This window comes from Solanum stenotomum, chromosome 10 (assembly GCF_019186545.1).
Source record: "Solanum stenotomum isolate F172 chromosome 10, ASM1918654v1, whole genome shotgun sequence".
NCBI lineage: Eukaryota > Viridiplantae > Streptophyta > Magnoliopsida > Solanales > Solanaceae > Solanum > Solanum stenotomum.
The window spans coordinates 41,547,698-41,558,892 of record NC_064291.1 but is presented as its reverse complement, the minus strand read 5'-3'; the positions used below and the strand labels follow the sequence as shown (position 1 = coordinate 41,558,892).

Below are 11,195 nucleotides of genomic sequence, written 5' to 3'. Positions count from 1 at the left end.
AACAAGTCTAGATTTATGGTCCCAAAATATGCTATTATATTTCCTATTAGGGAAAGGAAATTATACTGATGAAGAAAAATACATCATCATGATAAACACCTTTATAGGTAAAGTAAACGATTGATTTTCTGAATTAACAGAAGATTCAGAAAAAAATAATAAAAAATGATACCTTAGAAAGATTAAAAAGGTCATTACAAGAAAGTATCACAAACCTAAAGCAATATGTTGCAAATGAATTTTTTGGTGGACAAGGAAGTCCTCTAGATAATAGAGAAAAAACAAGAACAATTAGAAAAATTACAAATTTGTAAAATGAGTTATATTCAAGAATACACTTGTGAATTCGAAGAATATTACTACAAAATCTTTGATAGTGGAAAAGAAATGTTGCCATATCTTGAAAAATACTATAAAAAATTACCAGGTTTTTGGGCAAAATATTTCAGAGAAGAATATGAAAAAGAAAATAAAAAAGGAGATACTCTTGGTCAAAGAATAAGCTTCTTAAAAAATAGACTTGGTCAATTATGTATGTCACATAATATACAAAGAAAAGCTAAAAGAATAAATACACAGATATACTATCTAGATACAAATGCAGTCACTCAATGGGGATGTAATGATAAACCTTATAAGAAAAGAAAACTTAAAAAGGGTTTAATGAAAAGAAAGAATTTTTCTAGAAAAGATTATGTACCTAGAAAAAAATACTATAAAAAGAAAAAAGATTTCACAAAAACAAAACCTGCAGAAAAATGCAAGTGTTACAATTGTGGAGAAGAAGGCCATAAAAGTTACGAATGTAACAAAAGGAGAGTAAAAATCTCAAAAATTGACAGAATAGAAATTGATTCAGATCTCGAATCAATAAAATCTATAGAAAGTGAAGATTTCTTTGATGAAATCTATGAAGAATACTCAACCAGTTCAGAAGATTCTGATGAGTAAGGAAATTCAAGAAAGAGAAGATTCAGTTCAAATCTTAGAAACTGAAGAAGATCACAGAGGATATGCTTTAAAAGCAACCTTTGATGGAGAGACATTCAGGAAAATCCAAGGATTAAAACTAAATCTTAAAACAGAAGATAATCTATTAAGCAAAATGCAAAGAATGATTGCAAGAGATAAAATTTCCTATCATGAATATCAGGAAATAGAAAAGGTTATAGAAATTACTCAAACAACAGGAAAACATAAACTAAACCTGTTAACAAAACCTATGATAGATCAAATTCTTAGGAAAATTCCTGAAAGAAAAAGGAAAAAGATGAATTATATATATTCATCTAGGAGGAATCCAAATATTAGTCAAATCGACTTTTAAAGAAGGAATCAATTGTCCAATAGTTATAAATCTATTAGATGAAAGATTTATAAATGCAAGAGAGGGAAATCTTGGTATAGTAGAGGGAAACCTAGCATATACAAAACTTCTCTTCACATATTATCCAAAATATTGTATTTCACTCAAAGATGTTGATTTCAATGACGCATTGAGNTATATATATATATATATATATATATATATATATATATATATATATTGTTTCTATAATATTGCGTACACAAATTGAGTTCTAATTATATATATATATTGTTTCTATAATATTGCGTATACAAATTGAGTTTTAATATTTCTTCGAGAACGAATCAGAATTTAAATGTGAGGTAGTTATCTTCGGACATAAATATATATTTTAGTTATTATTTTTCTCACATTTTAATACCTTTAATTATCTGTTGAGTATTGGTTATATTATTTATTTATTAATATTATATTTTAATGTGTAGGAATGAAGTGATATAAAGATGAAGAGATTTGGAATGAAATTGAATAAAAGTGTAAAGAAATAAAGAATAAAAAGAAACCATGGAGACATGAAAGTAGTGGCTTAATGATTGGGACATTGCAAATAATCATTGACATGATGGGTGTGTTTGGTATGGTAGAAATGATTTTTCTAAAAATGCTTTCTTATATTTTCATATCTGAATAATGAAAATATTTTCTCTAAGAAAATAAGTTGTTTAAAATTATAGAAAATGACTTTTTTATTAAAAATAGGGAAAATAAGTCTTATATATAAGCGATGTTCTATGTTTATGGTATCTTTCCCGCTCACCCAACGCCTCCAATCCCTACCCCTTTACCATCTCACCCTCGCTACCCCTGAGGCCCCGCTCTCCACCCTTTTCACCATATAGTGTTCTATTAAATTACATATAATATTCTTAATATAACACATTTTTGCTAACTTACCAAATATTAGGGGGGGAAAGTGAACTTATTTTTTTAAACAAAATTAGGAGAAATGTTTTCGATGAGAAATATTCTTCTTCCTACCAAAGACACTCTTAAAAAAACAAAGAAAGGGAGAATATAAGAGATGAAAAATAAATCTGATCGTGTTGTGTAAGTGATGATTGAATTATTTTGAACAAAGGATTATGACCCAATGAATATTTTATCTAATTTTCTCTTTAAATTAATTGGGCTAGTAAATCCGATAGCATCGTATGCTAATACAAGAAATATAGGAATTAAACAAGAATTTTGAGAAGATGACAAACTTAATTAATACAAACATGAAATACAAATACATAAATATTTATTTATCACCAATATAAAATGTTCGTAATACATTTATGTCCCAAACTATAGACGATAAGAAATTAAAGAAGGGATCAACATATGTTTGTTAAACTTGGAACACTTAAATTTCATTAACAATCCATGTGATCGAGATCAATATTCTAATAAAATAAGTACCTTAATTTCCATAAATCAACTTAATTTAATTATAATATCAATACTCTTAGACTATACATTTATATAGTCATTCATAAATTCCCATCGAATCTCCCAACTCCAAATCGATCATAAAATTAAACTCACGTTTATTGTGTGAGAGACTCTGGATACCTATCAACGCAACCAAGCCAAGGATTCGTTGAAGGCTTCTTAACGCGACGAATAGCTTTCCAAACCGCACTGTTACACTTAAAACCTGACCCAAATGCAATTTGCCACACACGATCGCCTCTTCTGATTTTCTCCTTAGCCTCCAAATAAGCCAACTCGTACCAAATGCTACTACTAGACGTGTTACCTGTTCAGACATAATAATATATAATTAAAACTACGTTCACTCTAACAACATAACTTAACATGTTATATGTATATATATATGAGATGATCACGTAGTTCAATATTAATACCAAATCGATGGAGCGTGGCACGTGATGCTTCCATATTTTCCTCACTCAACTCTAGGTTTCTTTGAAGCTCATCAAGGACAGTTTTGCTGGCTGCATAGACACAAAAGTGCTCAAAGGCAAGTTTGTAGTCTGGAATATAGGGTTTAATATCATTGGCCTGCTGGGAATTTTTATTGTTGTTATTATTTGTTTTGGCATTTTTATTGCCAAATAAGTGCCTCCAAACTAAGTTTCCAAAGAAGAATAGTTGTTCTGATAAAGGTAGAACCAAAGGTCCTAATGTAGTAATATTAGTCTTCAATGCATCTCCTCCAACTTCTACTAAATCTTTGCTTATCTTTAGCCCCTTGTAACGTTGGCTATCTTCTTCTTGGTAAATGCACCTGAAAAATGTATAATTTTTGTACTCGACTTTAGCAATAAAGTTTAAGTTATTTTCACTGACAGTATTTAAAGAAAAAAAAAGAATTATGCAATAATTATCGATACTTTAGTTGTGTGGTATAATCTTTTCAAATTGATTTATTTTTATGAGAGAATAGCTTGTTCAAAATTAAGCATAATAATCATGAAATCAATTGACACGAATTAGACAAATATATGTATTAATGCATTTTCTTGTAATTAATTAATACACACAATGATTAGATCAACCTAATGAAAAAAGAGGGCAAAATAAATGCATTTTTCACCAATTAATAAGATGACAGAGGAAAAGAGTGCTGATTAAAACGGCCATTTTTAAATTTTATTTTTTATGTCTAAAAAATCTTTATTGCCAATCAAAGTCAACAAATGAATATTGTGTTGTCCACATAAATAAATAAATATATGCAAAACTAGTAAATGCTATGTTTGGTTAGCCTACCTGACTACTGCTCATTTAAGTCGATGACTATTAAATTATTAATAAAATGTCGACAAGACTTTTAAAAGCACAAATGTGAAGATACTCCCTCCGTCTATTTTATTTTTTCACCACTCAGACACATTTTTTAAGAAATAACCAATAAAATGATAGATTTACTGTCGCACCGTTTGAACATGATAAATTTAATATTTAAAAAAATACATTCATAAAAAATGAATAAAACTTAATAATAATAATAAAAGAGATATAACATAAATTATTTTTAATTTGTTAAATTGAACAAATACAAATGAAGAAAATTTCTTTTTAATATAATGAAGCCGGGGGGAGGGGGGGGTGGGGGTATAATTAGTAGAGTAGTATGTTGGTTCCCAGAATTTAAAGTCAGACAGTTGAGACATTATTTACCTGGTTGTAATAAATGGCTCAACCATATAGTTTGAAATTAAATTAAATGTACACCCACCCTCAAGTACCATATATATCACCTATATATCTCACATTAAAAGCACACAAAATTGTACTATCTGTTTGCAATTAGCTGTCTTTCAAACTTTAGTAGGACACGTCCCTATAACACTTAATTTTACGATATTAATGCACTTATACGAAAATTCAAACCTTATCGTATATATAAAAAAAAAATGACAGTTTAAAATGTTTAGACGAAATGATCACAATTCGAAAAATACTTACCTGAATGCACGATCATTGGAAGCTTTATGTGTCCTCACGATGTGTTCGAGGCTGTACTTAGCACGGTGGTAGTCTCGACGACGATTAGAGAGGAGGAGGGCGGAGCAACCCATTCGAAAAAAGCAATTTGGAATAAGCATAGACCGCTCTTTACCGGGGTACCAATTATATCCAACCATCTCACCACTAACCACGACCGCGTAATTATTAGGGTTAGCTTGTAACATGTCACGTGCCAAATCTAACGCTATTATTCCAGCGCTACAACCCATTCCACCTAAATTAAAACTAAGAATATTTCCCCTCATTTTATAGTGATTTATTATCATGGCTGAAAGTGATGGAGTTGGGTTGAAAATACTGCAATTCACCACCAATACTCCGACGTCTTTCGGCCGAATTTTCGTCTTCTCGAAAAGTTCATCGAGTGCTCCGAACATCACCGTTGATGCCTCGAATCGTCCTTCTTTCATGGTGGCTGTGTTTTCTGATGATCCAATGGATTTGGGGACGTAAGTCTCGTCCCCAATTCCAGAAGATTCTAGAATTCTTTTCTGAAATTCGAGACTAGACTCATTGAATTTGCCCGAATTCCGTGCTAACTCGATGAATTGTTCCTTTGTTACCTACCAAAATATTAACATGACATGTATTAAGAATAAGGTTCAACTTTAAGTTATATACACTAACAATAAATAAAAGCTTTATATTATCAGTATAAATTAACATGTTATGAGAGGTTGTTTAATTACTTTAATTTTTAAGCTATTATAGATCATATATTAACGTAATCTTATGATGTAAAAGTATTATATATTATCGGAGTACAAAGTTTACACTTTTTAACCATATTACTTTTCCATATGTTTCTATGCAAAGTACATTAATTTAACCTTCTCTTTTTTTTTAACTAGAGGAGGAAAAAAAGGTCAGCTAGCTCGTACGTGCACACTTTATTAAAAGAATATTTGACCAAATCTTCTAATACGACAATTATCAATTTAACATTTACCTTTTATATAATTTTCACAGATATCTAATCTTTTTATAAAACTAGTCAACTAATCATATTTTTACTTCACTCCTAGAAATGGTCAACTAACTCTAAATCTATACAAAAATAACAACAAAAAAAGTTAGTACTATAGTAGATAAATATGTCTAAAAACAAACATATAAACAACAACATATTGAGTGTAATCTCACAGATGAAGTATGAAAAAATAGGGTGTACACTGACCTTACTCTTACATCATGGAAGTAGAGAGTTATTTTCAAAAGAACCTCGTTCAAACATATCTTAGATTAATAAGGAAAAGAAAAAGATTAACAGCTTGGTACACGAACCATCCCACATTCACACAGGGTCTAGAGACCACAAAAAAAAAGGTATACAAGTAAAAATTACCTTAAGATCATCACTTGGCTTGTAACATGCAAAATCAAGAAGGTAAATAGGTCTTGGCTTAGACATGATATAAAGAGAGATAGTGAAGACAAAGAGTGCCACAAATGACAACACCGTAGCCAAATCATAACGTGTTGTGCTATCCCAAACTTTCCTCCACAACTCCTCTCTACTTAGACTCCCAACTTCAGCACTGAAAACCAACACCAACACTGGCAATATAGCCAAATATATCCCATGTTTTATCAAGTAATGATACCCTAACTTCACATATTTTAAGTTAACTGATTGCAAGAAATCGGGCAAACGCCTCCGTACCCTAACGGAGAACGTTTGTGATCCCTCATCCGATATCCCCCGGTTCACAATATCCGTCGATAGAAGATGTTCTTCTCGAGCCATAATTGGAATTGAGACGTAATTGTTGTTGTTTTTTTTGGATGGAAATATAGGGATAATGTATATCTTTTTTATAAGATAATGAAAGGAGGAGAAAGTGTAGGTGCATTTATTATGGAATTAAGCGTTGGGAGAATGGAGGCCGGGGTAGGGTAGTTAGGTGAAGAGAAATTGTGCACCCAATTGAGAGAGGTGTTAGTTGGATGCTATCAACTAGCCATAAATTCCTAGTAATACATTTATGACAAAGTAGTTCGAAATTATATATGCAAATGACTTTTATTTTTTTGGTTTTCTACCCACTGTTCGATATTTATATTAGAGTCCTGAATTCGTGTCGATCGAAGTACCACATTGGAAATAAAAAAAATATAAAAATGAAAAAATACTTTTCACTCCACCGCACGACTGCCATCGTTGGTTATGCAAATGACTTCATTATTATTGATTTGCATGTACGCTTGCTATGTTATGCTTAATAAAGTAAATACTTTCTAGAAACTTCTTTTCACCGCCTTCTTTTTCAGTACGTATGTTAGGTGTTTCCAGCTCAATTCCAAGGGACAGTGAAATTATTATTCCCTTGAAGGGTAAATGAGCGAGTTGAATCAAACTTGAACGATTAAAAAGGGTGTCATATCAGTTAATAGGTTATATCATGATCCGATTCTCCTAAAGTTCAATTGTTTGGATCAAATAATGGGATGACCCAACCCTCTACTCCTTTTCATTTACGTTTTGAAAAAAGATTATGAAAGTTAATTTAATTTTTTCTTAAACTATTATCTTCATTAATTTCTTCCAAATTTACATAGAGAGAGGTATTAAAAATGTTCTTAAACTTGGTGTAAATTATTAGTTTCGTTCCCGAATTATTGACAGTCTTAAAAACAATCATCTACTTGATTAATTAAACTTAGATACTCCCGACTTGCCACATGACATATCAAGTGGTCTTGTAAGAGCATGAAGTTCTTAATAAAAAATCGAGATGAGTGTTAAAAATTAAACATGTCTAAACTTGGCTAGAATTGGCTGGCATGTTTCAAAGTCTTTTGAAAGTAACTATGTAATTGGTGGGAATTAAAATGAAACATTTGTAGTTATATAATGCAATGTATAGAAGATAATGTTCTAAACTATTTTGTAAATGATATGCATGTTAAAACCTTATGGAATAAATGAGATACTTTATGCTTCAAAGACAGGCAGTAACAAGTTATTTCTTCTAAAGCAATTGATAAATTTGAGATACGAGAGAATTGTCCTATTTATAATCATATTTTAATAAAGATGTAGGTAAAAATTGTTTGGAATGTGTTTGTTATTATACCATGTTAGATTATAATACTTTTGAAAAACTCTATGCATTTTCTTTTTTACTAATTCAGCTCTCAATGATGTGGTGATCATATAATATTCCACGATCGATATGTTCTGGACAATGAAGTAATGAAAAAATATCAAGCCTCTTCTTTCTTTTCTTTTTTAATAATTTTCATAATAAGGGTCCGTTGGTACAAGGGTTACTAATTTGGAAAAACTACATTGATAGATAACTTCACTACCATATATATTATTATTACCTATACTTTTAAAATATTATGTATCTTATCACTAATTAAGAGTTTTTTACCATATATTGAGAAAAATACACTTAGATACATGTATTTTGCTATCAATACAGAAAAATAAGGAGAGAGGCGAGCGAGATTCGTATGTATTCCAGATATATGTGAAACACACTAAATAGATGTATTTGTATGTATGTGGTGTGATTCGCATGTATCTGGGATATTAGATACAGTGGAGTGTGGCGAGCAAGATGGGAGAGAGACGAGGTAGGCGAGTGGAATTTGTTATGTATCCCAGATACATGTGAATCCATTTGGATACAATGTATCTAGAACAAATTACACCTAATTTTGATCCCATGTATCCCCAGATACATGTATCTCATCGTATCTGGACAACCAAAAATCTTATAAGATATGTAATATTGCAAATTAGAGTGTATCTAAGCAATTAGCTCTTAAACTAGTGGAATTTATGTAAGCTCCCCTACTAATTTTAGAATTAATTTTAGAATGAGTTTATTCCATATTTGGTTGGGATAAAATTGAGAGATAACTTATCTTTTAGTTATCCTGAAATTATAATATTATTTTTATCTCATATTTAAAATATATTGAATTAACAATTTTGGAATAACTTATCAGTTATCCCCCCAACTAAATGAGGGTAGAAGCAACTTCAAAGGAGAGAAAGACAAGTTAAAGATAGGGGCAAGTCAAAGTTTAGATATACGAATCTTTTATATATATTGATCATTATTGTGGTACGAAAAATCATATCAAAAAGTTATAATTCAAGCTCAAGATATAAATGATACAAGAAGAAAAAAATGGTGACAATAATAATTGTGTTGTTATTGTTGGAAAAGTAGTTACTTTATCTTTGTTTGTGATAAGTATGCCATTAATCGTATGAGTCCAGTCCACACGTATATGTTTTGGGCTTACTGGTGATGAAATCAAGCATTAACCCATTTCTTATTTATTTATTTTTTGTCTTTTTCTGTGGTCTGACATACCCCTTAAGAAATAATAAATAATAGGGGTAATATTACCATTTTATCATTTGACTTTATTAAATTTAATGCTTTGAAAAATTTATTAGATGATAAATAATATTAGCAAGTGTAAAATAGATACAAAAAGTAAATTATCTCTTGATATTCTAAATTGGACAAATATTATTAAACAACTATTTTTTGTATATTGAACACCTATTATTGAACGAATGGAGATACAAACTATAGAAAACAACAAGTAGTTGGCTTTCCAAAAGCAGAAAATTCTAAATCAGTGGTTACTCCCACCATCCAATTTTTTACTTTCTTTTTTTTTACTATGTTAAAAATAGATGTTCAGTTTAAAAAATCAAATGAACGGTGGGGGATATTTATCAAGAATAATCACACCACATATTATTCATTAGGATTCTTGAATTAATAAACGTATCGAGAAACATTAGTACTCCCTTTAGTTTAATTTATTTATCTGCTTTTAACTTGGACATGAAATTTAAAAAAGTAAACAAATATTTTTATTAAATCTTTTGGTACCTCTTAAATTAAAGATATATAAAATATATCAAAATATCATCTAATTTTATAATCTTAAACATGTCACATAAAAAATTAAAATAAAAAATTACCAAAATGAACATTTTTTAATAAATAAATAAATTTTAAAAAATAAAATAAACAAACAAATTGAAACATGAAGCAATAACTAGGGAATAGATAAGGAGAACAAAAACACGTTAGTTGGTTTATTCGTGTTGCTTATCTTAAAATCTATGTCAAATTCTAATCTAATAATTGAGTCATATTTTAGTCTTATGTTTAAATGATTTAAAATCTATTATATATATAATGTCATTTTTTGTCGAGAGAATTTGGTGAACACCCTCGCTTCCTCCAAGATCACATGCTCTTTTTAAAAATAGTTTTAAAATATTGCAAAGTCTTTCTATATTTCTTAAATTTATGTCAAGTCAAACTATTTAATAAATTAAAACGTAACAGAAAACTTATAATATAATATAAATAGAGTCATCATTGATAAATTGAATGATATATAAACTAGTTGAAGAATCAATAGCATAAGCCCTTGGACTTTGACTTGTAAACAAATCATAATTTCAATCACAACAACATATCAGACGACAGTTGAATATCCAACTTGGTGAGGGATAATAGTCTTACGGTTGAGAAAAGACTAGCCACCTACCTTCACTTAATGAATATTGTTGCAAGAGTTTTACCCAAAATAGAAAAATATCATATACTTCATCCACTCTAAATTAAGTTATACTTCTATCTTTATATTGATATAAAATAAATGGTGTTTTAAGTAATCAAAAAAAGTATTGATTATTATTTTTAAAAATTATATTTTGTTTAAATATGTAGATTTTTATATAATCAAGAAACTATATCAAATAGTTACTATTTGATTAAGTGTAAATAAGTAAAGATATTTTCTTTGTCCACTTTTAATTGTCATTTTGCGCTTTTCGAAAGTTAATTTAACTAATTTTCAGAGTTATATTAGATTGCATTAATTCGATATTTTAAACAAAAATTTTAGATATTCAAAAACTATACGAAAAATACTATAAATTGCAATTTTTTACATATCAATACGATGGAAAAATACAACGCAAAATATTAATCAAAGTTCTTATAGTTTAACTCTAAAAAAGGAAACCATGATAAATAAAAATAGACAGATGGAGCATTATTTACTTTTTACAAGCGTTTGAATTAACTTATTTTAGGAGATTTGACTTACTTTTTTTAAAAAATTATTTTTAGAGACGTTTGAAAAACATTAAAAGGGAAACTTTCAAGTACTTAAAGAAACCCAAACAAACAACCCACAAGAATACACATGAAGAAAAATGGAAAAACAATAAAGGATAGGAAGGCTGAGACACATAAGAAATTTATTAGGTTCGAAATCTATTATTTATATACTTATTTAGTAAAAAACAAATTAACACTTAAACGAGTTTTGCACCAAAACTACT

The 11,195-nt window shown here is 29.2% G+C and overlaps 1 protein-coding gene across 1 annotated transcript; it reads right to left on the bottom strand.

Annotated features, from left to right (window-relative positions):
* Positions 1–2,592: 2,592 nt before the first annotated feature.
* On the bottom strand, positions 2,593–6,654 carry LOC125841315 (3-ketoacyl-CoA synthase 10). Its single transcript, XM_049520424.1, has 4 exons — positions 6,198–6,654; positions 4,790–5,415; positions 3,223–3,605; positions 2,593–3,113 (listed from the first exon to the last, which is right to left on the bottom strand). The coding sequence occupies exons 1-4, from the start codon at positions 6,597–6,599 to the stop codon at positions 2,902–2,904; spliced, it is 1,623 nt and encodes a 540-aa protein (XP_049376381.1). The 5' UTR covers positions 6,600–6,654; the 3' UTR covers positions 2,593–2,901.
* Positions 6,655–11,195: the final 4,541 nt, after the last annotated feature.